We start from the raw sequence: 26,303 nt of genomic DNA, 5'->3' as shown, positions 1-26,303 counted from the left end.
AGCAGCAGGAAGGGGGTTAAATCACCAGAATAGATACAATGTAACTAAAATTTACCGGCCCAAACTTCCTAATCTCCAAGTAGATGTAGGGTCCTGTTTTTTTACGCTCGTTTTTGAAGCTTTTAATCCCCCCCCCTTAATCCCCAGGAAAAGTCTTTAAAACACTGACGCGCACCCTGCATCTGCTCTGAGATGACCTCTGACCAAAGGGTGCCCTGGCGACTTGCTTGAAACCCGGACTTTGTATCCCCTGGAGTAATGACCTTATCAGGGCCGCACACATGACTTCAGACTAACGTTACCTGTTCAGCATTACAGGTAAAACCTTCACGGGACACACACGGTGGACAGGTGTTGCAAGGATCTGCGGGTTGGGTTACTGACTGAGACAGTTTAATACAAGGTATGGAACTGCTGTAATGCACTAGGTATGTGTTAAATACCGGGGTAGTATACCTACGAGTCTTATACACTAGGTATAGCACAGTACCTTCACAAAGTACAAGTTTAGTACAAGGTATGTACAGTACAAGGGCAGGTGTTGGAAGGATCTGCAGGTTGGGGTTACTGACTAAGGGACTGTTTAGTACAAGGTATGGAACTGCCGTAATGCGCTAGACGCGAACATGTGTTTAATATAGGGCTACGGAGTCTACCTACGGGTCTTATGCACTAGGAATAGTATAGTACTGTACCACCATAAAGGTGGCATATACTAATCTCCAAGCAGATCCATTTCGGTGGCCAGAGAAGGTCGCCGGCCACCGACGGGGTGGTGGGGGTAGCGACAAAAAAGGGCCATATATAAAAAGCTAACGATCCTTCCCCCACAACCTCTGCTTGAAGAGTAGCATGTACAAGACTTGGATCCCTTAACTTAATGTTGCAGTAAAATCCTTATTTTGTTAGATTATCTCCATTATGTTTTGCCTTGTTACGTCTGTTTTTCGTATTTGAGTCACGACAAAAAGACTGTGTACGAATATCGAAGTCTTGCGTAGTTCTAAACGTGGCGTACATCGACTTATAACAACAATGTGTTCTACAGGTGCTGTTCTATTAGCTTAGAGGAAACTTTTCAAAATGTCAGCACCAACCTTAAAAACTTCTAAAACACATACGTATTGATATTTTGCCCGTACAGTAAGGTATAATGATGGAAAGACCTTTATCGTACATTTTTTTCTCATTGCGAACTAAGTACAGGTTACAGCAAATAGCGATGGTAAACTAAAATATATCTATAGTAAAACTACATATGTACAGGTTCTGCTTCTTCTCGCTTCTTAAGACAGTTGTAAATGTAAGAACAGATGGAGTTTATAGTGCGAGGGTAATGTATAGTGATAAGGGACCACATGATAGTTGTATACAGCCTTCAGCGTGCTAGCCACGTGCGTGTTTACCGTGTGCAAACATGGCGCCTGTCGTGCAATAGGCTGGGTACACATCATGGGATACATACGGGGTCAGTGAAAGTACGCGCGTAAGTTTTTTTTTGTTTTTTTGTTTTTTTTTTGTTTCCCTCGTTAAACCTATTATAGCTACCGAGTGTGGAGCGGATGTAGGACTCGGGAGTTTAGTAACCAGGCTATAAAAATGGCACCTCCCACTTCACCCTATTTTTCCACCCATCATAGTTTTTCATAACGAAGTGTTGAACGGGCATCAAGCATAAGCCGGATATAAAAACAATGTGTAAGCCATAAAAATATGAAAAAATATATAAAAAAATATTTAAAATGTTGCTATAAATGTTGGTTGAAGGTTTAAACTACTATCATGTTCCGTTATAAACAATTGAAAATATAAAAAATATGAACCATAAAAATTGGCCCTAAATCACCTTACGGTCCTGCAAAATTTTCCCCTATTAATCTGGCCAATTATTCGTCGCTTATCATCCCCAGAATGGCTAGTTGAATAATGAACTGTCCCCTTTTCTAGAAAGCTATCAAAAAGCAAACATCTAGTTCGGCTCAGACCGGGGAGGAGTTTTTGGTGTGACTGTGATAACATCAACGCATGTTTACAATGTGGATAATAATTTATATATTATGCAATACATGTACTAAACTTTCCCCCTCCCCAAAAAAATTCCTAGCCCTCCAGCCCTACCATAACTACTGGACCGTCCCTAGATACTCCCTACTGTTACCCTCCAACCCTACTATAACTACTGGACCGTCCCTAGCTGCTCCCTACTGTCACACTCCAACCGTACCATAACTACTGGACCGTCCCTAGATACTCCCTACTGTTACCCTCCAACCCTACTATAACTACTGGACCGTCCCTAGCTAACCTGCGCTACCTTACTGTTAAAGTTCAACTCTCTAACCTATCATAACTATTGGACAGTCCATAGGTAACCTCTGCTACCTTATTGTTAAAGTTCAACTCTCCATCCTACCAAAACTACTGGACCGTCCCTAGCTGCTCCCTACTGTTACTCTCCAACCCTACCATAACTACTGAACCGCCCCTAACCTGTGCTACCTTATTGTTAAAGTTCACCATTGATCTGTGACGTTACCAGTTAGAACTGGCGAGGTCCCGTTTGAGTTCTAGTCTCTTTCCTTGTCGTTCTCCTCTACAATTTCTGAAAACTCAAGACTGAGACCCATGTCGGAACGTCGACTCGGTAAGTAGTTCCGTGAATAGTTTCATCAGGTTGGTAAGACACTGAGTACAGAGACTCTTTTTACACAACCAGCAACACCTGTGCTGCAATGCAATGTGAACCAGTCAGAACTGCCCTGACGGTCACCGAAACGTCGGCTGAATGAAAGACTTGGTTCTGTAAAAAGAGTCTCTTTACTCGGTAAGTAGTTGTTATTAGCCATATAGTTACACTTTGCGTCGTTCACAATTGTTCATATATATTTTAACTTAGTATAATATGTATTAGTCTCTTCATATAGTTTTAGGGGAGTCGGCCTGTTACAGCAACACACTCCTCAAAATTTTATTTCTGTAAAGTTGACTATTATATATTACATAAACAAATAAAAGTAACGTTAGAACTATACTTTGCATACAAATAACAGCTGTATGCATTAGCTATGTTATTTGCCTTTTTAATTAGCGAAGTTAGTGGCAACAAACACGGCGTACTTTTGCAAAATGAGATCAGTAGAAAATCCGTCCGAACCTAGGGCACGTCCGGAGATAGGTCACCCCGCGTTACGTTTTTCCTAAGCTGAATGAAACATTTACCCTGTACCCTGTACGTACCTTGTACTTTAGAACCTATTATAACCCAGTTCAGGGTCGTGGGGACACTGCATGGTGGAGTCTCGAATCACCTGCTTCCACTTAAATATTCATGATTATTAGCTTGAAATCTTCACATCTTTATTTAGGGAACAACATTGCAGACAGAGTCTGAATTGAGTAGCTAGCTTCCGGTCCACTCTGTGCAGAGCATAGGGGCGGTGCCCATCACCAATTCTTAAGCCTTAAGCCACACAGTCATGCCACGTAACGTTGACACTTAGTTTTCATCAGTTTATATCAAATTCTATGTTGAATGAATCACACACCCTTTCAGGACCAGAGCAACGTTACTTGGCACATAATCACTAACTTGAATACCTGCCGTTGTGACCCCAGCAGGTACATATTGTCTGTCGGTGTGTTTAAACATTAACTCGGGCCTGTGTATGTGGTCTGGGGGCAACTTCTCAAAGTTCAAGTTCTGTGCCTAACCGTGTGTTAATTCAACACTCTGATTTACATAATGAAATATTCTGCGAATGTCGGCTGTGTTTATGTTTAGGATTACCGAGGTTGTGCGTGGGTGTGTTAGCCTTAAACATGCACATAGGTGTCACAGGTAAGACTAAGCGTTTTGTAAATGACTGTGAGAAATGTTGAAATTCAATTGTCACAGTTGAACAATTCCATGTCTGGTAAATGTCAACTGTTTTCGTGTTTTTGCTCTGACGTTTCTTCCTCAATCTTATACCCTCCAACCAAGCATAACCACTGGCCCGTCCCTAACCTTGGCCACCTTGTTGTTTAAGATTAACTCGGTCTGTGCCTGTATTTACCAGTTAGAACTGGAACCGTCCCGTCAGTGTTCTAGCAGCCCCAATTTTGTCATCGTTTCCTTCCTTTACTTTTTCTGAAAAGTCTGAAAACCATGTCGGGACGACGACTCGGTAAGTACGTTTTGTATGCTGAATAAAACACCGACGTTATGCCTAGTATATCTTTTGTGTTGTCTTCATTTACCTTGATGCCTTTGGTCTGATTCTAGGGAAAACGTACAAAAAGAAACTTTCGTCGATCTGCTTAAGAGAAGGAGTATTGTGTGATAATAACCAGTTCCACAGACAATGATTCATTCATTTGATTGTTAACGAATTCTATTTGATCGAAACCATTCGGACTTTATATTCAATTAAAAAGCTCACCCCTCCCAAAGTTAGTGTGCCATTCTTACTCGATGTTGCCATTCTTACTCGATGTTGAATGTTTGCCAACTTGAATACCTGGCCACTACTGACCCTGTGAGGTTAAGCTAACCCAAGGTGTGCTTGTATTTGGGATGCGTGAATGAATGGGCTGCTTAAAACATGTACACAGGTGTCCTAAAGGTGACTTAGCTTTTAGTGGATAACCTTGAAACTATTTGTTTAAGCGGCGTGTGTATATCCTTAAGTCAAAGTTAGGTAGTAAGGAGTCTGTCACGGTTTAGTACATTGCGTGTGTCCTGAAAATGTCATCGAGTGTTTAGCGTCAACACACTTAGAACATGTATGCAGCGATGTCGACTTTCAAACACAGAAACACCTGACAGGTTCTAAGGAAAATCGTCATCTTCCTAACTGGAAGGAGGCTAGGAGCCTGCTAAGGAGGCTAGGAGCCGGCTAGCTGAAGAGGCTAGGAGCCTGTTAGGGAGGCTAGGAGGCTGCTGGGGAGGCTAGGAGCCTGCTAGGGAGGCTGGGAGCCTGCTAGGGAGGCTGGGAACCTGCTAGGGAGGCTAGAGGCTTGCTAGGGAGGCTAGGAGACTGCGAGGGAGACTAGGAACCTGCTAGGGAGGATAGAGGCTTGCTAGGGAGGCTAGGAGACTGCGAGGGAGGCTAGGAGCCTGCTAGGAAGGCTAGAAGCCTGCTAGGGAGGCTAGGAGCCTGCTAGAGAGACTAGGAACCTTCTAGAGAGGCTATGAGCCTGCTAGGGAACCTAGGAGCCTGCTAAGGAGGCTAGGAGCCTGCTAAGGAGGCTTGGAGCCTGCTAAGGGGGCAATGAGCCTGCTTGGGAGGCTATGAGCCTGCTAGGGAGGCTAGGAGCCTGCTAGGGAACCTAGGAGCCTGTTAACTAAGGAGGCTTGTAGCCTGCTTGGGAGGCTGGGAGCCTGCTAGAGACGCTAGGAGCCTGCTAGGAAGGCTAGGAGCCTGCTAGAGACGCTAGGAGCCTGCGAGGGAGGCTAGGAGCCTGCTAGGAAGGCTAGGAGCCTGCTAAGGAGGCTAGGAGCCTGCTAGGGAGGCTAGGGGCTTGCTAGGGAGGCTAGGAGCCTGCTAGAGACGCTAGGAGCCTGCTAGGGAGGCTAGGAGCCTGCTAAGGAGGCGAGGAGCCTGCTAGGGAGGCTAGGGGCTTGCTAGGGAGGCTAGGAGCCTGCTAGGGAACCTAGGAGCCTGCTAAGGAGGCTAGGAGCCTGCTAGGGAGGCTAGGAGCCTGCTAAGGGGGAAAGGAGCCTGCTTGGGAGGCTAGGAGCCTGCTAGGGAGACTAGGAACCTGCTAGAGAGGCTAGGAGCCTGCTAAGAAGGCTAGGAGCCTGCTAGGGAGGCTAGGAGCCTGCTAGGGAGTCTGGGAGCCTGCTACAAAACACGTAACTAAAAATTTCATTCACAACCACCTGTTTAAGTAAAGAGCTATCTTCTTGCTTACTTATCATAGAAATCTGAAGCCCCCTTTTTGGATCTTGTTAAGCAAGTGGCTGTCAATAAAGAACGTTGCTATTCGATAACTCTGCAACCTGCTGAGATCATTAACGGAAAACGCGTTTTTGTTCTTCTGCCTCTATAACAGAACGGCTTCCCGGCAGCAACGGCCACATGGCGTCTGAGGCGGACAGCATTCTCACGGTCAACAGGTCAAGAAAGGCAGAAGCGCCGCCTAGCTCCTGGTACGAGAAGTACCTCCAGCCGTGCATCGCGGAGTTCGTCGGCCAGATCGTCTTTGCGTTCGTCGGAACGATGGTGACGGGTAAGCGTGCACACAACTATATTGTCGTAAAAGAAGTAAAAGAATTCCTGCAGCAAATAGTATAGTACACGGAATGACAGACTGTGTTGAGGAGGATTTTAATTACTAGTATTTTATTTATTTTATTTATTTATTTCAGCTTTATTACAACAGTAATGTGTAAGAGGTTGGGGGCAACAGGAACAATACTCCTTTTCAATACCCCCACCAAAATAAACTAATAAAGATTACATAAATAATAATCAATATAAATAAATAATAAAAATCATAACAACTCTTGTAGGATTACATAAATAATAATCAAAATAACATGTGATTGTAAGAACAAAAACAGCAAAATGAAACAATAACGATCATAATAGTAATAATAATAATAATAATAATAATAATAATAACACTTGGTAATGACATTTGATTTGAAAAGGTACCTAACAAAATAATTCAAATAAATCGTAAAAATAATGAAAAGATATCTGATTGGGCTGATTAGAATGAAGAACACTTGCGACAAGAACATTGAGTATGCAAATGTTCTAATAAGTAATGACACAACCCACCGAGTGTTCCTTGTTGATGTCTGGTTACAGGTTACGCGGCTCGTGGCGGGCCTACATGGTTGATCGGCATCGCCCTGACGCACGGGCTGACCATAGCCCTGCTCGTCGTGGGGCTGGGGCACATCAGGTGGGCGGATTTTGGTTGTCATGGTTACTTATCCAAGGTCTCAAAATGGCTGCCACTATGAGGTCAAAGGTCACAGAGAATGCTGGTATACTATTTCAGAATGCTGTAAATTGTATCATAGACGTCTTTAATTTTCCTTCCCCGTTTGTCGCAGAGGTTGTTGGTGGCAAATAATTATAATCTTTGAGGCGAATGCTCACATTTCTACGGTTAAAACAATGGTTAAATCTTTCCCTTCATAGCGGAGGCCACTTCAACCCTGCCGTGACCTTGGGAGTGACCTTGGCGGGGGGAATCCACCCGCTGCTGGCGGGAGGGTACGGAGTCAGTCAGCTGATGGGCTCCATGATCGGCGCGGCGTTTACCAAGGTGGGGATATGGAGGGAGGATAGTAGGGAACACAGAGAGCGGGAGACAGGAGAGAGAGGAGAGAGAGAAAGAGAAGAAATACTAGTAAATAAAGAACGAAAGAAAGAAGGGAAAGGAGATAGAGAGAGGAGAAAAAGAAAAGGGAGAGGAGGAAAAGGAAAGGAACGGAACGGAACTGTGCTGTTGTGCGATATCTGTTAACGAATGTTAACGAACGCTTCTATTTTGTATCGATGCAGGCGATCCTCCCCAACACGACGTACCTGGACTGCCATGGCGGCACGCACAGTATCGGGGAGGGCGTGTCTGTGGGCGGCGCGATCCTGTGCGAGGCCCTCCTCACCATGACCCTGGTCATGACCGTCATCATGTCCGCAGTGGACTCCGCCTCCAAGGGCAAGGCTCTGCCGCCGCTCGCCATCGGACTGGCCGTGGTCATCGGCATACTGGCCGGGTGAGTACATGGCACTTGTTATGTCTGGGTCGGAAGTATTGTTTTCGGACGCGTTGATTAAAAGTTTGTGTGTGTGTGTCCATTCCGCACTGAGGTCTGGGGGACTGGATCATTTGAGATTGGGTTTCACTGGATTTTCACTGGAGTTTCACTACCTGTGGTCATCGGAAAATTGAACATTTTCTGACATTCGGGACGAAAGTTTTGTTTCGGGTGCCGGTGGTAATTTCTCCTAGGTTTGTATGTTTGGGTTCTGAAGTGAGTGGGTGGAGATCGGGTTTCACTTCTACCCTTAACTCGGTTTCTCCTGTTCCCCTCCCCAGCGGCCCGTTCTCCGGAGCGTCTCTGAACCCTGCCCGCGCGTTCGGTCCCGCCGTGGTGGCCGGGATCTGGACGGACCACTACGTCTGGTGGCTGGGACCTCTGATAGGTGGACTCATCGCGGGAGCGCTGCACAGGTACCCCAGGCTTTCCCTCCCCTCATCGCCGGGCTAGCTGCTACTCTCCAAGCAGAGGTTTTGGCTTAATTTTGGCGTGTTTTAGGCTTTTTTCCTCGCGCGTTCTTTTTTGCACTGGTATTTTGTTACTGGTATTTTTTGCGTAAAAAAGTGCGAAAAGAAAGCCCGATAAAAAGGCCTAAAAACACGCCAAAACCCAAACCTCTGCTTGGAGAGTAGCCAGATGCCTGTATAAGTCGAGCAATGGCCCTGGCGTACTGCTACCTTCGGTGCTTCTTGCTGTGTTAGCCAATCAGATACTTCCTCTCCTGTTGTTGGAGGGAAAATCATCAGCCAATCATGTTGCCTCTTAACTAGAACACTTTTTTTTTCGTCAAAAAATAGGGGGAAATATCTTAATTTTTTTTTCTACCAACGTCTGCTTTAAGAGTACCTATCAAATCTCCAAGCAGATCATTCCGTGGCAAAATTGCGTTACTAACCAACCGGCAAAGTAGTATCCAGTTGATCAGAAACTATCCAGTCAACTTACTCTCCAAGCAGAGGTTTGGGTTTTGGCTTATTTTTTACATTTTTACGCCAATCAAAATAAGGGTGATAAAAAAAGAGAGCCCGATAAAAAGCCTAAAAACACGCCGAAAACCCAAACCTCTGCTTGGAGATTATAGTCAACGAATATACATGTACATGTACATGTACATGACTAGCAAAATGGATGCAGCTTTGCCTCTTGGTTACGCACGGTTTTGCTACGTTAAGATCTGCCTGTAGGTGACACCTACCCCTAGCCTCTACCAGGCTTCGGGAGGCGGCTGGAAAGAGTAGAAATCGGCCAAACAGAGAGATAACATGCCAGGGGAATTTGTCTGCTGGGAGAGAACATTTTGCTGCACCCAAAGTGTGCACGGGAGCGGCAAACTATTCTCTCTAGCAGGAAAAAAACTCCCCTGGCATGTTATCTCTCTATTTGACTGATTTCTACTCTTTCCAGCCGCCTCCCGAAGCCTGGTAGAGGCTAACCTCCCCCTTCCTTCTGCCGTAGCGCCCTCGGCTCCAAGGCGACGTGCGTCAGCCGGCCGGAGCAGGGGGTGGTACGGCACGTCACGTGGGAAGTGCTGGAGGTGTGCGATAGGGAGACGTCATTATGACGGCCCTTATTAGGTAAGGCCCCATTAAGACGGTCCTTATTAGGTAAGGCCCCGTCGTTATGACGGTCCTTATTAGGTAAGGCCCCATTCTGACGATCCTTATTAGGCAAGGCCCCGTCGTTATGACGGTCTTTATTTGGTGAGGCCCCAAATTGCCATTAACGAAGACCACTGGGCAACTTAAAACCACTTCGTTCGCTTCGCTCACTCGGAAGTTTGATATCACAGCATATACACCTCAGGGTGGGTCATTAACAGTTGATTAACGATGTCCGGCCGTTGAGAAATCTGTCGGCATTTTGGACCCTCGCTTCTGTGGAATTCCCTCTTCAGATGGTTGTGTTGGAAGATGTTTTACTTTTTTTTAATTTTTAATGCCACGTGATTTAAACGTGATTGTTGCTTTCTACCCCTTTCTGACGATTTTAGAAACTCTGTCCTATCGTTTTATGTAGCCACTTGTGGACTAGATTTGACCATACTTATTTCTTCTTACTTTGTGGCACTGGTGTTGATGTATTCATGATTTTTTTTTAAACTTGGTATGATTTTAGTCATGTATAAATGTAAATACTCCCCTAAAACAATAACCTCTCTGCTCTGTTTCCTTCAGGGCATTCCTGGCGAGCAACGACCGACGGCTTCTATTTAAAAATGACGAAACGCGAGGCTACTAAAGAACTACAGAGGTCAAGGGCGATAGAACGGGTGGGGAGGGGGGCGGTAGTGAAGGTCACCATGTTTGTGACGGATGTTCTTTTACTAGAGCTGTTCTTGTATTGGGGACTGTGTGCCAAGGTCAGTTTAACTAAGGGGAAAAGAAAATGGAAGAACGGGTAATGTGTAAGTAGGAGAAAAGCCGAGAAAGTCAAATATAATTGGAGGCCCTGATGTTTCATTTCAATTATGTACGGGCCTGCTTACTTTTGAACCATTATATCTGTTGAACACATGCTTTTGTTAACCTTCAGTATACCAAGGTAGCTATTTGGCACCTTTTTGTTTATTGCTTATGGGTTCATAGATACAAGGAGAAGGTTAAAATAGCTTACCTTAGATTATCGTCTTCGCCATATATAACGTTAGTCTTCCTGAAATTGGTAATTTTGTGCATATCATTAAATAGAGGTTTAGTGTTTTACGGTTCTTGCCAATGTCATAATTAAGCCCGATTTAAAAGTCTTTGAATATACGATATACTGTTGCAAACACGATATATCTATGCTATGAAGTTAGTTGGGCATCTAAGATGCATGATATTATACTATATGTAATTATAGTATAGGAAAATTACTGGAAGATCATGACATCAATGTACAATATAATCCAGATTTGCATTTGTATGCATACCTAGTTTGGACAAGTACGAGTATGTGTCTGCATTTTTGGAATTGCAAACGTTTCAGAAAAAGGTTAACGAATCTAGACAAAACGGTCTTCTTGACAGGATTGAAGCTTTAGGGATAATTTAGTGACTCGATAAAATTGCGATTAAACCTGCTCTAATTTTTAACACTTTGTGTGGCCGTGTCTTCGTGTCTGATCGTATGTAGCACTGTTAGTGTAAAAAAAAATCTTTTTAAAGTCTTAACTGCAAAATCGCATAAATCGCAAACACAGGCCAGCTACTCGAGCTCGGCTGGGGGACTAAACAGGCCAGATTCTCGGCACCAAGGCCAACAAGGCCCCGAGGAAAGTTTACGGCGATCGGTGCCAGCAGTGCAGAAGAACGGGGTGGTATAATTACATGTAGCCTCCGGCGGCATTTGGCTGGGACTGTGCCGGCAAGGCGAACTGCCGAGTCATAACATAGGGGACGTCGGACAGGTTACGTTACGAACATTTCGTCACTTCTTCACGAAAACTGTTAAGACAGTGAAGCGTATCCTTCGTCATGTCTGGCACCCGTGTCCATGCGGATCGTCCCTCTGAACCTACTGGTAAGTAGGGGATACATGTACATGTATGTCTGTCGACAGGTCTGTTGTGTATGTACGAACAGGTCTGTTCCCATGTAGATAACATGTCGGGCCAGACAGACTTTTCCGCTTGGTTGCACTTCGACTGAAATAGCGCCCTGTGTTAGTTGTCACGAATGATCGTTTAACTCAACACACTTCTTACATGGATAATATGACTCTATATGTTGACCATGTGTACTAATGTACGAATGTATGAATGAGAATCTTCTAAGCAGGCCTATCAAGGGTTTTTCGTAAGATTACAAATGTTATATTTGAACCGGTTCTCTAATCGCAGTTAGCCTTGGGACGTGTCCAAATTTGGCAGTAGACAGAGTATCATATATAAGGAATTGTCTGGTTTACCTGGTCCCAATATCCAATGTGATATCAGACAGGTGGGTATGTGAGAAATGGGTTGTTAATGGGTTGAAGTACATGCTCACAAGGACAAACGATTCTTCCTACAGAGGTCAAGGTCGGAGGTTATAGGGCAATCTGGCAAAATGGCTGACTAGAGACATACCTGCTGGTTTCTAGTTGGTTGCGTGTAGATGTATTACTTAGTATAAATGTAAACATATGTATAAACTTGCATGTAGATATGTCTTACTTAGTATAATTGAGGAACGTCTTCCCAATAAGCATGTTTGTAAGAACATTTGTTACGACGTAAATTTCTTCAAATATATATATATGGAAATATGCATTGGGAATATATAAATATATTTGAAGAAATGTACGTGGTAGGAAAAGGAAACAAGCTCAGGACATTTTTCTTCGTGGTGTGGTGAACCCATAATAACCATTAGCACTGGGCCCAAGGGTCCACTAGTCTTACTGGCATTCATTCACGAATATACGTACAATACATATACATAAAAGACTTGACAGCATCACTAGACAATATCTATAACGTATTTACCAAATTATGATATAATTTATTTAAAACAGACAGACAATCCTGTTACACAAGTCTATGTCGTGATCTACAGGAAGGGCTGGAATTCTGTCTGTGGATATGTTTAATGGGTTTGATGACACCTGTAGAGTGTTGCTGACGTCATAAGGTCACGTGGTCCGCGATTGCTCATTCAAACCTGAAGAAGACTACAGTACGGAATTCAGTACAGGTTCGAACCACGGTTTTAATATGGTCGGATTGGGGTCAGTCATCCCAATCACGTTCACCGACTATTCAATCCTCAGAGTCTCTACCAGACTAACTACGTTAGCTATATATATATAGGATAGGAGAATATTTGCCAGGGCAGTTTGACCGCCTTGGGGTTTGACTGGCCACACGCGCATTTAACCCGTGGACTGACTCTCCTAGCCAACTAATTCTCTCTTTTTTTTTACTGAATTTTAGGATCCGTACACCCGTAGAAAGGCCTGGTGGAGGCTACACTCCTAGCCCGTTAGTCCAAAACTGTTGAGTTAAATTCCTTCGGTGTCTTCTTGTACCACCTGAAGAGAGCTTACTTTTCAATTTGTCCAGGCTCCTGCTGGCGAGCGAAGACCGGCGTCTGCTGACGAAGTCGGTCTGTGGGAGGCGGTCAGGGAGGAGGGACATCACCAGAACGTGATCAACTGTCCCTTTAATGCGTTATATTTTTTTAATGCGTTCTTTCAATTCATCCATCTTTATTTTATTGCCTCGATGAGGCTACAGCCAGGCAATGAAGGAGATGCTTCTATTTCGGTGCATGAAAGAAAGATATAATGAAGAACGCTATATGTATATTCATCTTGACTGTTTGGTCATATATATAGACATCTATTTATGAAAACCATAAACAAATATGTACGGGTGCGCAGAAGGTAACGTAAGCAGACATCGTAGTTTGAAGTCAATGCATTTTCCTACTTATACCTTTTCTGCAGTTCTAATGTAAACCACCAGGCGACCCCACAGCAAAGATAATTTCTGTGTCCCCACAGGTGTGTTTGTGTGTTCCTTTTGACATGCCAAAAATGCAGGGTCACCCTAATAACAACCTACTGCTGTGATTGACAAGTTTAATAAGAACCCGGCGCGGTTCGTACTTCTGTAGTCAGGACGCGAGGTGCACTTTAGTCTTTACACTGAGTCTGTCAGAAGGTGAGGGTTACTTCTGATAACGTAACACGGACATCGCGCGTTCTTACAGAGCATAAGGTATATTTAGATGGTGTGTGTTAGTATTTTTGCTACTGTTAGTTTATGTTTGATATATTCCCTGTGTGTCGTATGTGTGTACATGTCAGAATGGACCACAGGAAGAATAGCTTCAGTTTATTAATTGTACGCTAATTGTGGATACTAATAAAGTCAAAGGAGGTGCCAGACAACGTGGTCAGCCTGATCACTGAAACAACCTCCAGTCGTTTAAAACAAGAGTACACCGGCATCTTCTTTCCACCATCAGGACTTCTACATGTAGTTAGAACCTTGCAGTTGCTGTAAACCAATGCTTAACCAGGAGTGTTATAATTGTAATGTTACAACCCAAGCTAGTGTTTACGTTAGCACATTATAGAAAAAAGGGTAAAATCTACATGTTAAACCATTGAAAGTTCCCTCCTTGTTAGCAGAATTATTCCCAAATGGCACCATGCGATGTTTCAAAGCCACGCTCCTTCATTACATAATGACAAAACAAACATAAACAAAATGCTTACGTAACCACACGATGAATAACCTTACATATGACGTACACATGCCTTTCTGTAATTTCTGTTGCCGAAGACACAATCTCCAAGCAGATGTTGGAATGTGGAAAATCTTACCAGTTTTCCGGCCTACCGGCTTTGAATCCCGTAGTAACAGTTCTCTGCTAGGGTAGATTCACAGCCTTCACATACAGAACTACTGCAGCCTGGAACTCTCTACCACATGGGTTACAAACAGTGTCATCACATGAGAAGTTCAAACAAGGCCTACTAAAGCACATGAGGGACATGAATAAGTAGAACACATACAATGCCACACACTTGTTTTCTTTTAAGATACTATGTAATGTAAATGTATATGTAATTGTATGTGATGTATTGTTATGTCTTACATGTATGTACCCTCTCCTGGAAGAATAGCTGCCACCCTCGGGTGGGCAGCTAAAGGAGAGTTTTTCCTCAATAAACCTCAATAGATTGCTGTCAAAAACTTTTCCACCGCAACTTGAATGTCCGTACGGGTAATTCAGCCGTTTTGAACCCATTTTGCAAGTCATTCTTACCCGGGCTGCTCAAATATAACGTCGACAAGCGGGATCGGGGCTTTTCTACATCAGGCGTTTAACAAACACATAATGTCAGCTGGAAAATATGAAATCTAAATATACCAAACCAAACCAAACTCTGAGTATTCAAACCAAACCCTAGAACGTTACATTGTTACAGAGGAAGAACTGCACCGTCACGGCTCCAACACCAGACCCGTCACTTACCTGCAGCCATTGTGGCAGAGTATGTCTGTCACGTATCAGCCTTGTTAGCCACCAGCGGGCATGCAGCAGGAGAGGGAAGGGCCCCTGAAATCTTCGGAAACGAAGCCAAGCCAAGAAGAAGGAAGAACGTTAAATTACCAGTCTCCAGTACTCCCTTATCAAACCATTCCAACTTACTGTTACCACCTCGAATAACGTAATGCGTTGCCGCCGTCTTTCCCAACTTAACGTACGTAAAGAAGCACCATGCACACACACACCCCCCCCCCACACACACACACATGGAGATTTTTTTTAATTCCGAAACATGTAATCACAAGACGTGGTGACGACACACTCAAGTTTTTTCAACTTATATTAATGCCGCCACCAACACGACAGGACAATACTCATTTTCACCTGAGCTAAGTGAGTAGAGTCGTGTAAAGTGCCTTTCCCAAGGGCACAAGATCGGTGGCATGTCAGGACTCAAACCTGGGGCCTCTGGTTCTGAGTCGAGAACGCTGCCGCTACGCCACACGACCCCACACCAAGAGATTAATGGAGATTAATTAGGGCAACACACACCCTCACCTCTCATTAACGGTTCGTCCCCAAAAGGGGCGTTCACACCTTGGAAGTTGTTCAGGTTTTTACCCACTTTGTCAAGTTAAGGGCATCAGAGTGTCGGTCGGGGTAAGATTTCGTCTCAAAGTTCACAAAAAAAACTTGGGAGAAGAGTTCATACAACATCGCTCAACATGTCCGGAACCGTGCAAGCGGAGAACCTTCAACAGACGACAAGTAAGTTTTATTTTACATTTGTCGTGCGGTATTGTCGCACGATTGTCGCACAATAGTCGTGGATCTGTCGTACCAAATTCGTGTGTTTTGTGACAGAAACGTTCTGTCTTATATCATTGTCGGCGGTTGGTTTTGTCACATCTTTCGTTAAATTTCTACGACAACAAAATCGTACAACTCACGAGTACAACAAGTACGACATTGTAGGGTTGTCTTTCGACAGGCATGTCGTGTTTAAAAATGTCTGATTCTTTGCCGAGAACATTTTGCATGTGTATTGAACAGACTAACTGCATGATTACATATCGCGTTGCCGTTGTTTTACCTTGAAGTGGCTGCGTTAATATGCCTGTAGTCCCGACCTTTGAGCTTGATCACGCTGTATTACACAAAAAGTAGGCGTCACTATTTGTACACCATAACTTAATATAATCTCCAAGCAGATCCCTCTCGCTGGCAAAAAGACAGTTGTATCAAATTGGCCAGGCAGTATCCATTAGCCAGAGAAGGTCGCTCCACATTTCCTTCCACGGTCAAGGGGGGCGAAAAACAATGGAGGTACATGCAGATCCATGCCCAAAGCTGTAAACTTGTTAGCGTCAGGCAAGAGCGAAATAAAACTGTGATTGAGAGCTATTTTATGACGAGAGATGAGATAATGGAGTGTTGACCGGCACAGGCTAAGTTACGCGTTCTACTTTGTTTGTTTATTGTAACTCAAACACATTCATTTATAATATATGATGAGCAGTCCCTCCATCTCTGCCCTGCTACATAATGTAACCCAACACCACAATGCTAGTTACCATGGTGACAGACGTCTAGTCCAGGTCATTGACCTTATTTGTTTGGAGAAGAAAAGGAAGAAGAAACAGAGTAAAAACAATACGTTTTCCTACATTTCTCCCTCAGGAAAGGAGGACTATGCCTACCAGAACAGCGCGTACGACCACACGACCTCCCCCGCCGACACCGCCGTGCAGCTGCGGTGCGTCAGGCAGTCGGTCAGCATCTCCTCCCTGACGACCATCGGGCAGGACGCCCCGCAGGAGCCCGCCCGGGACCCGCCCGGCGCCCGACTGTACGGGGCGTACGTCCTGCCGTGCGTGGCGGAGTATGTGGGGATGACGCTGTTCGTGTTCGTCATATGTATGGTGTCAGGTACGACATGGTTAAGTAGACTAGACTATACCAGACCCGGGACCCACCCGGCGCCCGGCTATACCAGCCCCGGGACCCGCCCGGCGCCCGGCTGTACGGGGCGTACATCCTGCCGTGCGTGGCGGAGTACGTGGGGATGACGCTGTTCGTGTTCGTCATCTGTATGGTGTCAGGTACGGCAGGGTTAAGTAGACTAGATGTTCACAAAATGTTCTCGTGTGGCGTAGCGGCAGAGTGCTCAACTCGGAACCAAGAGGTCCCGGGTTCGAGTCCTGACATGACACTGATCTTGTGCCCTTGGGAAAGGCACTTTACACGACTTTTCTCACATAGCTCAGGTGAAATTGAGCATTGTATTGTCCCCTGTGTTGGTGGCGGCATTAAATTGATAAAACTTGAGTGTGCGTGCCACGTCTTGTGATTATATGTTGGAATTTAAAAAATGTTTTCCTTGTACAGCTTACGGCAGCACGGCTGGCCCCGCCTGGTTGCTAGGCGTGTCCCTGACGACCGCGTTCGCCTTTTTCTGTCTGCTCGTCGGCATAGGACCAATCAGGTAATTATCATTTAAATGTATGAAAACTGCATGCAATGGTTCTTTTGATAGGAATTGGACGCACATACCTTACTTTCAGTGCTGTAATCAGCTGAGTTAGTAATCATCACTATCTTTCCTGCATCAATGTAGCCTACATTAACAGGCAACAACCAAAGAAGGGCCTTATAAAATAAAGACTAAGTTTAACTTCCAACACTTAGATTACAGAATTGGGACTTACCCCAAATTTTCGGTTGACTCCATCAACCTAGTTCACGGAATGGACCCGTCTACTCTTGGAACGTGACGTCAGAGACACGTGACTATAGTAGCGGGTCATACGTGCCAGATAACTTGTGTCGCCCCCCGTCCCTGTTCAGGGTACGTCTCTTATGTAGACTGCCTCTTTAACTCCTCTTGCAAAGAAGTCCGATTCAGAATCGAGGATTTTAACCCCTTCCATTCCGTGAACAGGGTTGATGGAGTCAGCCGAAAATTTGGGGTAAGTCCCATTTCTGTAATCTAAGTGTTGGACTTTATTTCATGATGACTTGTACCAACACAGATGAACTTTCATGCTAAGTCAAAAAAGGCCTGTTGTGCCCAGAACCGTGTTTTATCCAGAATCATAACCCTTAATTCTCACCTGTTCTTCCTCTCACCTGTTCCAGCGGCGCCCATCTCAACCCAGCCGTAACCATGGTGATCACGCTAGGTGGGGACTTCAACCCTTTTATGGGCATCCCTTACGTCATCGCGCAGCTAGCGGGGTCAGTGACCGGAGCAGTCCTCACCAAGGTAACGTACAGTGCAGCAGCGACACCTACCTGCAGTACCAGTCAGTGTTGCCCTGAAGGTGACTAACCTCCTTTTTAGCCGTTCCCGGATCGGTCGGGTTTTTTTTTGTGTGTTGGGGGGGGGGGTATTTTCTGATCAAACGTAGATCGCACTCAATAGAAGCTCCGGCCGGCAACCCTACATATATCTCCACGGAGATACAAAAAAACGGCCGATCCGGGAACGCCTGAAATGGAGGCTAGAGGTGACAGACTGTCACCGCAACGTCGGAGGTGACAAACCTACTAGTTGTTGGATAAAGAACCTGCTTACCTCTTGCCAACCTCATGATATTCATAAAACTAGACAATTTTCATTATTTCAGGTCATCCTACCGAGCAGCACGTACTCACTATGCCTCGGCGGGGCGCACTCTGTAGGACCGGGTGTGACCGCTGGGGGCGCTATTCTGTGTGAGGTGCTCATCACCTGTTTCCTGACACTGACCATCCTCATGTGTGGGGTGGACTCCGTTAACAGACAACAGCCTCTGGCGGCACTGGCGGTCGCGCTGGCAGTGGTCGTCGGGATTATGTGCGGGTAAGTTTCGGGCATGCTGCCGCCGCGCCGCGTGCCTTTCAAGCCGGTGTGTGTTACGCCGAAGGGCGGTTATACCGGCTATACAGATACAGAAGCTGGTGTGTTACGCCGAAGGCGGTTATACCGGCTAGTACAAGATACAGAAGCTAGGTGTGTTACGCCGAAGGGCGGTTATACCGGCTATACAGATACAGAAGCTGGTGTGTTACGCCGAAGGGCGGTTATACCGGCTATACAGATACAGATACATGCCTCCCACCATGGTCCAAATGTGGGCCAAAAATCTGACGAAATTCGAACCGAATTATGTTCGATCTGACGAAATTCGAACAGAACGCGTGTTCGAAATTCGAACAGAACTCGTGTTCGAAATTCGAACAGAACGCGTGTTCCATCTGGGGTCACCTGTGGTCATTTAGCCACTACTACATAGGCTCCTGGCAGCACATTTCTGGGTATTCTTGGGACAGTTGTGGCTTGGAACCCAGTCTTGTTAGTTTTAGCTTAAGGCTATACTGCTACATGCCTCCCACCACGGTCAAATGTTGGCCAGAGTGTCCCCGAATCATGTTCGATCTGACGAAATGCGAACGCGTGTTCCATCTGGGGTCACCTTTGGCCATTAAACAGTTACTCAAATTCAGCAACGTTAACGTTGTACGATATGTTCATGGCTACTGATGTTCTCCTGTTCTGACTTTTTTCTAGCTTGAGTACTATCCGAATTTTGCTCCATTACGCTAGAAAAAATCAAGCACAATGATGCAAAATCCTGATGGTACCCAGGCTAACTTTTCTCTTCCCCTCACAACCAGCGGCCCTTTCTCTGGTGGTTCCATGAACCCTGCCCGCGCGTTCGGCCCGGCTGTTGCCGCGGGGGTCTGGAAGGACCACTACGTCTGGTGGGTGGGGCCGCTACTGGGCGGGCTGCTATCGGCAGGCATTTACAGGTAGGACAATCATCTTTTGTCATCTTGTTGTCATCTAATTTCAGCAGTTATTGTCCGTAATAAAACTTCCCCTTCAGAATAGGTCAATTAGATATAGAAGTCCAAATACTACATTGTGTTAATGGGCTTAAATTCTCCTCCTAGCTCTGATTGGTGGATGTTTTTCCGCCAATGAGATATAGGAGGTTACCACGTAATCTTATCTTATCTTTCAAATAGCTTTTTTAGAATCTAATTTAACATTGTTAATGCCCTGGGGTGGTGGGACTACGGCGCACAGATATGTCAACTTTGTATATTTAAATGTTGATTGTACCTTTTTTGTTGTGTGGCGCTGTTAATATATGTTGTTAACGTGAGTGCAGCGTCACACTGTCCTTGTTATGTCTTCATGTTTTGATGAATAAAAAAAAATAGATTTGTTGTTTTTGTTTAAAGAATTTCCAAACATTCCCTTTTTCTGCTTACAGAATTCTGCTGGCCAGTGAGGACCGTCGTGTGATTTTATGGAGGAACAACGTTAAGAAGGACACTCCGACTACAGGATGAGAATTGTTCACTTCCTAAACCTGACTAAAGCCCGGCTTATAAGGAACTGCAAACATTAACCATCAGCGAACCACTGCTATCATGAAAGTTCATCTGTTTTGGTAGTTACAAGTTTAAAGTTAAAACTTAAGATCCAACACAAAGAAGTTCTCTCACCTAGAGCTTTCGGCCAGTCACTCTGGTCTTCCTCAGTAGACTGACCCAGTGAGGCTTTAACCCAGTGTTGACGTCACACTTCAAAGACGCCACGTGACAAGCCTTACAGTGTCTAGTTATCCGGTAGCCACCATCCCAAACCCCAGATACAGCTCTCTTAGCGAAAAGAACCCGCATAGTGGGTCGGCTAGAAATATCTGTTCAGGAGGCGAACATTATATAGTGCGATACAATCCACGTTCCAATACTTCATACACATATAAGCAGTACAAATTTCATGATATTTCTAGTGAACTTAGACAAACCTTTAATTATGAAACATATCTGTTCTTATCTTTTTTTTTACCATCACTAAGAAACGATAAGAAGTCAAAGTAGCTTATAGTTGTAGTTACTTGTATATATAAATGTATAACGTTCTCTGTATTCTGTTCTTTTGTTGTGAGCTTGTACCCATTGGGTATGTGTGTACAATAAAGGTCTGTATTCATTCTCCACCATGTTAACGCTGGCTGTGTTCACCCAAGCGGGTAACCTGCCTGATATGCATCAGTGGGTAGTTACGTGTCATGGGTGATCGCCAGCGTTAATGACACAAAACGAACCGTTAAATCAAGCCTAATAGCGTCGTGCAAAATTACAGCAAGCGATTGTTATATACAATTTACATTATACGGGCACGCTGCAGCTATAACATGGAAGTCATAGGTCTCGTAGCCTGAGTGTCAGCCTTTTAAACTCTCGTCCGCCTCCCGAAGCCTGGTAGAGGCTTCGCTCCCCAACATACGCTTTTGCCGGTAGCGGATCTTGGGGAGCGGGCGAAAGCTAAAAAGGCTGACACTCAGGCTATAGTTCTGGTGTATATAGATGGTAGATTTCTCTGAAACGCTCGAGGCCGATATATTCTCCACACCCTGCATGACTTTACCCCGCACCCTCTGGTGCTATGTTCTAAGCGGTACAACCAGCCTAGCATGACTTACAGCGCACGCGTGTTGGACACACCATAATCCGTAAGACTCAGGGTAACACATTCGACACCTCCGTTTGTGATCCCAGTAACTCCTCTCCTGAGCAGGTAAGCTCAAACACACTCCCTATGCTTTGTAAAGGACTCTAAGGTGTAGCTAAAGTACACTGACTATTAATGACTGTTGCCATGCATGCATGTGTGAACGGGGCACGAGGGAACAGTGAAACTGAATTAACCGTGAGAGAAAGTAACTTCGGGGCGTGTTGCTTGCAGACTACACTGCGGTAGTCGTTAAATATGAGAGGGTCTTTGTTTACCCGTTTGTATACAGTTTTCAAACATCTATGTATCTAACATTGGTAGAAATTAGATACGTAAACACTGCTCAACAGGATAAAGATGTCGTGGGGTCGTGTGGCGTAGCGGCAGAGTGCTCGACTCGGAACCAAGAGGTCCCGGGTTCGAGTCCTGACATGCCACCGATCTTGTGCCCTTGGGAAAGGCGCTTTACACGACTTTCCTCACTTCGCTCAGGTGAAAATGAGTATTGCATTGTCCCCTGTGTTGGTGGCGGCATTAATATAAGTTGAAAAGACTTGAGTGTGCCGTCACCACGTCTGGCGATTACATCTTGGAATATAAAAAAAAAAGAACAAAGATATTAGTTTCCCTAGGTAGGCAGACTTGTGTACATATATTATACTGAGTCAAGTGTAGTAGAGGATGTCAGAATGATGAGAAATAGTAATGGCGACGTCACGAAAATGTACACTTTTTCTCAATTAATGATGAAATTCCACGTTACTGTTACATTATACAGTACGCGGTTATGCAGGCGTGGCTAATATGTGTGTGGGAAAAGGTTAACCTTACTCTCCAAGCAGAGGTTGTGGGGAATGATCGTTACCTTTTTATATATGGCCCGTTTTTTGTCGCTACCCCCGTCGGTGGCCGGCGACCTTCTCTGACTAATGGATACTGCCTGGCCAATTTGACACTGTCTTTTTGCCACGGAGAGGGATCTGCTTGGAGATTAGGATAACCTTGGCGTGGCGTGGGAACGATAATTATTAAGTCTGCACTGTTACGTAAACGTCCAAACGGTCTAACAGTAGTAGTGAAGGCTGATTGACAATGAACTGACATTGTAAACAGCTTTCCTTAGTACGTAGGGTGTTTCATACTAGGTCAAGTTTAGAGAGATAGCACAATCATATGATACTGTCACTTATACAACGTAATACCCAGCACAGTGCTATACTGGCGTGGTTTATGTCATAAGGCCAGCCTTACCACGGGGTCAGAACCATAATTACGAAGTCTGCACTGTTACGTAAACGTCCAAACGGGCCTGGGGCAGGCAACTAACAGGAGTGAAGGCTGATTGTCCTTGTAAACATTTGTTAAGCGCTTTCTACGTAGAGTGTTTCATAGTGTGTTTCATACTAGGTCAGATTTAGAGAGAATGTAGGAGATCGGCACCATAAGATATTACAGTGATGCTGTCACTTATACAGCATGATATATATAATATGTATGTAATAATAGATATACTTTAGAAACAAACCTTACGTTGCTGATGAAGTGAGATTATCCAGCACAGTGCTATACTGGCGTGGTTTATGTATATGTCAGGAGGCCAGCCTTACCGCGGGGTCAGAACCATAATTACGAAGTCTGCACTGTTACGTAAGCGTCCAAACGTTCCTGAAGGCAGGCAACTAACAGGAGTGAAGGCTGATCGACCTTGTAAACATTTCTTAATAGGGGATTGAGTTTGGCTTTCTTCAGTAGGGTATCTTATAGTGTGTTTCAGACCAAGTCAAGTTTAGAGAGAATATAGGAGATCGACACCATAAGATATTACAGTCATACTGTCACTTATACAACATAATATATATATAATATGCATGTAGTAATAGATATACTTTAGAAACAAACCTTACGTTGCTGATGAAGTGAGATTATCCAGCACAGTGCTATACTGGCGTGGTTCATGTATATGTCAGGAGGTCAGCCGCACCGTGAGGTCAGAACCATAATTACGAAGTCTGCACTGTTACGTAAACGTCCAAACGGGCCTGGGGCAGGCAACTAACAGGAGTGAAGGCTGATTGTCCTTGTAAACATTTGTTAAGCGCTTTCTACGTAGAGTGTTTCATAGTGTGTTTCATACTAGGTCAGATTTAGAGAGAATGTAGGAGATCGGCACCATAAGATATTACAGTGATGCTGTCACTTATACAGCATGATATATATAATATGTATGTAATAATAGATATACTTAAGAAACAAACCTTACGTTGCTGATGAAGTGAGATTATCCAGCACAGTGCTATACTGGCGTGGTTCATGTATATGTCAGGAGGTCAGCCGCACCGTGGCCTGGGTATGATAATTACGAAGTCTGCACTGTTAAACATTCAAAACGGCCCCGGGGGCAGAGAACTAACGTTTGGTAGATGCTCATTCATCTGGTAAACATTTCTTACTAAGATTAAAACTGACTTTCTTCAGTACTTGGGGTGTTTCATAAGGTGTTTCATACTAGGTCAAGTTTAGAGAGAATGTAGGAGATGTCACAATAATACTGTCGCTTATACAAAATGATATGAAATATATGTAGTACATTGTAATACATATTTACTTGGGAAATATATGTGGCGTTACTTAAAGAAAACAACGTAACGAAACAAATTTTACGTTGCTGGTGAAGCACAATTGTAAGGCACAGTGCTATACTAACGTCGTTTAGCCTTCATAGCATGCCTGGGGGTTTTGGGGGGGTCTTCGGGGTCTTTGGGAGCTTTTATGTGCTATTTTCTGATTGCATATAGACAACATTGCCGGCCTGGTTGAATTACCCCCGTTTTTAGAACTAGGCTAATCAGAAAAACAACCGAAGGCCACCAAACCCCCAGTTCTATAAGCCTGCTACGGAGGCTAATCAGAAAACAGCCGAAGACCACCAAACCCCCAGTTCTATAAGCCTGCTACGGAGGCTAATCAGAAAACAGCCGAAGACCACCAACCCCCAGTTCTATAAGCCTGCTGCGGAGGATAAGCGTTGTTTATGTAGAAGTCAGGAGGTTACCCGCACCTTGGCCTGGGAATGATAATTACGGACCCGTTCTCTCCTACACTGTAACGGCCTCAGGGCAACCAACTGTTTAATATTCATGTTTTGCTGTCTGTGGCTGCAGACACTTTACGGTAGATTTAAAATAGCAGCTTCCGTACAAGGGCAATCTCTCTAAGATCGTGAATTGGTTGGACAGAAATACGGCAGTCTTGTTAAGACAGTAATCTCCAAGCACACACAGTTACTAGTGGCATGACAGTGGGCATAAAAAGTGAGAAAAAAAAACTGTCACACATTCAGAACCTTCCCCCGACTAACCAACTAAGAACGAAGAAGCAGGTCACCAAATAAGTAAGGACCGTATGTTTCCGAGTAATGGATCGCATGTATCCAGTAAAATTCGTATGAATTCTTTGGCACCTCTGGCTAAGTCTCTTCATAAAATTTCCTTCTTGCCTGCAGCTGACCCTCGGTGACCCAGACCACCGCCCAACCTTGGCCCAACCTCCCCACACCCAAATGTCTTAAATATTTTGTGACAATCGACTGGTACATCTGAATAGTAGCCGACCTTTTAATACTCCCGACCTACTCCTAGCCATGGTCGGGGAGTTGCCTATGTGTGATAGGAACTTTAGTATCTTGGAATTCTCAGAATCTCCTCTTTGACTAACTAACAGTCTAGTTCGTAGGTTTCACATGCACCGTCTAAGTCTCTTCTAAGAACCTCTTCTTTTTGTCATGAAAGCTCATCTTTGTTGGTAGTAATCATAGTAAAACGTTGAACTTTATTCCAACACACTAGGGGTACACAGAGATCGAATTTTCAGCGTGAATAATGTCACGTGTCTGTAACCGTAACTCTCGCGAGATTACGTTTTGAGGTGATAGGTCATTCATTATTCCGATGAAGGCAACGATGGTCCCTGAAAATTTGATCTCTGTATAACCTGTGTGTTGGAATTAAGTTTAACATTTTACTAACCTCCTCTTTTATTCCCAACCTACTCCTAACCATGGTCGGGAGAGTTCGGCCGTGTTCGGGAGGCCATATCCGGCTATGTGTGGCAGGTACCTAACAGGCTAGTTTGTAGATATGCCGCTGTCTGAGTCTCTTTAGAAAATTTCCTGTTTGCCTGGGATATAGGGGTTTCTTTTACACAAGCAATACTGGCTTATCTTGCTAAGGCCTGCTAACGTAGACACCTTTGCTTCCTCAGAGCTTCTAGCCGATGTAGGTGGCGCTTTTGCGGTGAGAACACAATCCCAAACGTGGCTGAGTTTGTAACCCCCCTCGTCCCTTTTCATCACTGGGGTCTACTTCCTTATCCAGACTGCTTCTTTGATCCATCGCATTCTCCTGTTGTCTTCTCTATGAATGACCTCCCCCCCCCCCAGTCTATCGCACAGTTGTTTCTGGTAATATGGTCCGTTACTACCGATTTCTTCTCTTCCCCTTTTTATCTAATCTATATTCCAACATGCAATCACAAGACGTGGTGACGGCACACTCAAGTTTTTTTCAACTTATATTAATGCCGCCACCAACACAGGGGACAAATACATGACAGGACAATACTCATTTTCACATGAGTTAAGTGAAGAAAATCGTGTAAAGTGCCTTTCCCAGGGACACAAGATCGGTGGCATGTTAGTACTCGAACCCGGGACCTCTTGGTTCCGAGTCTAGCACGCTGCCGCTACGCCACACGACGACACGAAATCTTTATTCTGTTGAGCAGTGTTTACGTAATCTAATTTCTACCAGTGTTAGATACATAGATCTGGTCTTCCTCAGTAGACTGACCCAGTGAAGCTTGTCACTTGGCTTCTTTAAAGTGTGACGTCAACACTGGGTTTTGTGTTGGACCAAAAGTTTTAACTTTAAACATGTAACTACCAACACAAATGAACTTTCATGATAGTAGATACATAGATGTTTGAATATATATTATACTGTATATATACTGTATACAATATAATATGATCTTCCCCTTTCCCCACAGGCTGCCCCCCCCC

The 26,303-nt window shown here is 44.6% G+C and overlaps 2 protein-coding genes across 4 annotated transcripts; both read left to right on the top strand.

Moving 5' to 3' along the window:
* Nucleotides 1–366: 366 nt before the first annotated feature.
* Nucleotides 367–10,830, top strand: LOC109462908 (aquaporin-8-like). Of its 3 annotated transcripts, none has more exons than XM_019759540.1 (7): nt 367–403; nt 6,037–6,213; nt 6,801–6,897; nt 7,140–7,266; nt 7,506–7,720; nt 8,044–8,178; nt 9,940–10,830. In XM_019759540.1, exons 2-7 carry the CDS (start codon nt 6,063–6,065, stop codon nt 10,001–10,003), a joined length of 789 nt encoding a protein of 262 aa, XP_019615099.1. In that variant the 5' UTR covers nt 367–403; nt 6,037–6,062; the 3' UTR covers nt 10,004–10,830. The 3 variants fall into 3 exon arrangements, with proteins under 3 accessions (XP_019615099.1, XP_019615100.1, XP_019615098.1); XM_019759541.1 differs by lacking the exon at nt 367–403 and adding an exon at nt 585–593; XM_019759539.1 differs by lacking the exon at nt 367–403 and adding an exon at nt 2,529–2,644.
* Nucleotides 10,831–15,455: 4,625 nt separating this feature from the next.
* Nucleotides 15,456–20,073, top strand: LOC109462619 (aquaporin-8-like). Its single transcript, XM_019759182.1, has 7 exons — nt 15,456–15,498; nt 16,411–16,659; nt 17,119–17,215; nt 17,869–17,995; nt 18,360–18,574; nt 19,390–19,524; nt 19,995–20,073. Exons 1-7 carry the CDS (start codon nt 15,456–15,458, stop codon nt 20,071–20,073), a joined length of 945 nt encoding a protein of 314 aa, XP_019614741.1.
* Nucleotides 20,074–26,303: the final 6,230 nt, after the last annotated feature.

Source organism: Branchiostoma belcheri, unplaced genomic scaffold (assembly GCF_001625305.1).
Source record: "Branchiostoma belcheri isolate BF01 breed outbred unplaced genomic scaffold, Haploidv18h27 scaffold12, whole genome shotgun sequence".
NCBI lineage: Eukaryota > Metazoa > Chordata > Leptocardii > Amphioxiformes > Branchiostomatidae > Branchiostoma > Branchiostoma belcheri.
Note: the sequence above shows the minus strand (reverse complement) of the source record. Positions and strands in the feature narration are given on the sequence as shown.

Coding starts and splice junctions, on each gene's coding strand:
- LOC109462908 (XM_019759539.1), top strand. Junction 6,898..7,139: donor GTGGGGCTGGGGCACATCAG/GTGGGCGGATTT, acceptor TTCCCTTCATAG/CGGAGGCCACTTCAACCCTG. Junction 7,267..7,505: donor TCGGCGCGGCGTTTACCAAG/GTGGGGATATGG, acceptor GTATCGATGCAG/GCGATCCTCCCCAACACGAC.
- LOC109462619 (XM_019759182.1), top strand. CDS start 15,456: ATGTCCGGAACCGTGCAAGCGGAGAACCTTCAACAGACGACAA. Junction 15,499..16,410: donor GAACCTTCAACAGACGACAA/GTAAGTTTTATT, acceptor TTTCTCCCTCAG/GAAAGGAGGACTATGCCTAC. Junction 16,660..17,118: donor CGTCATATGTATGGTGTCAG/GTACGACATGGT, acceptor TTCCTTGTACAG/CTTACGGCAGCACGGCTGGC.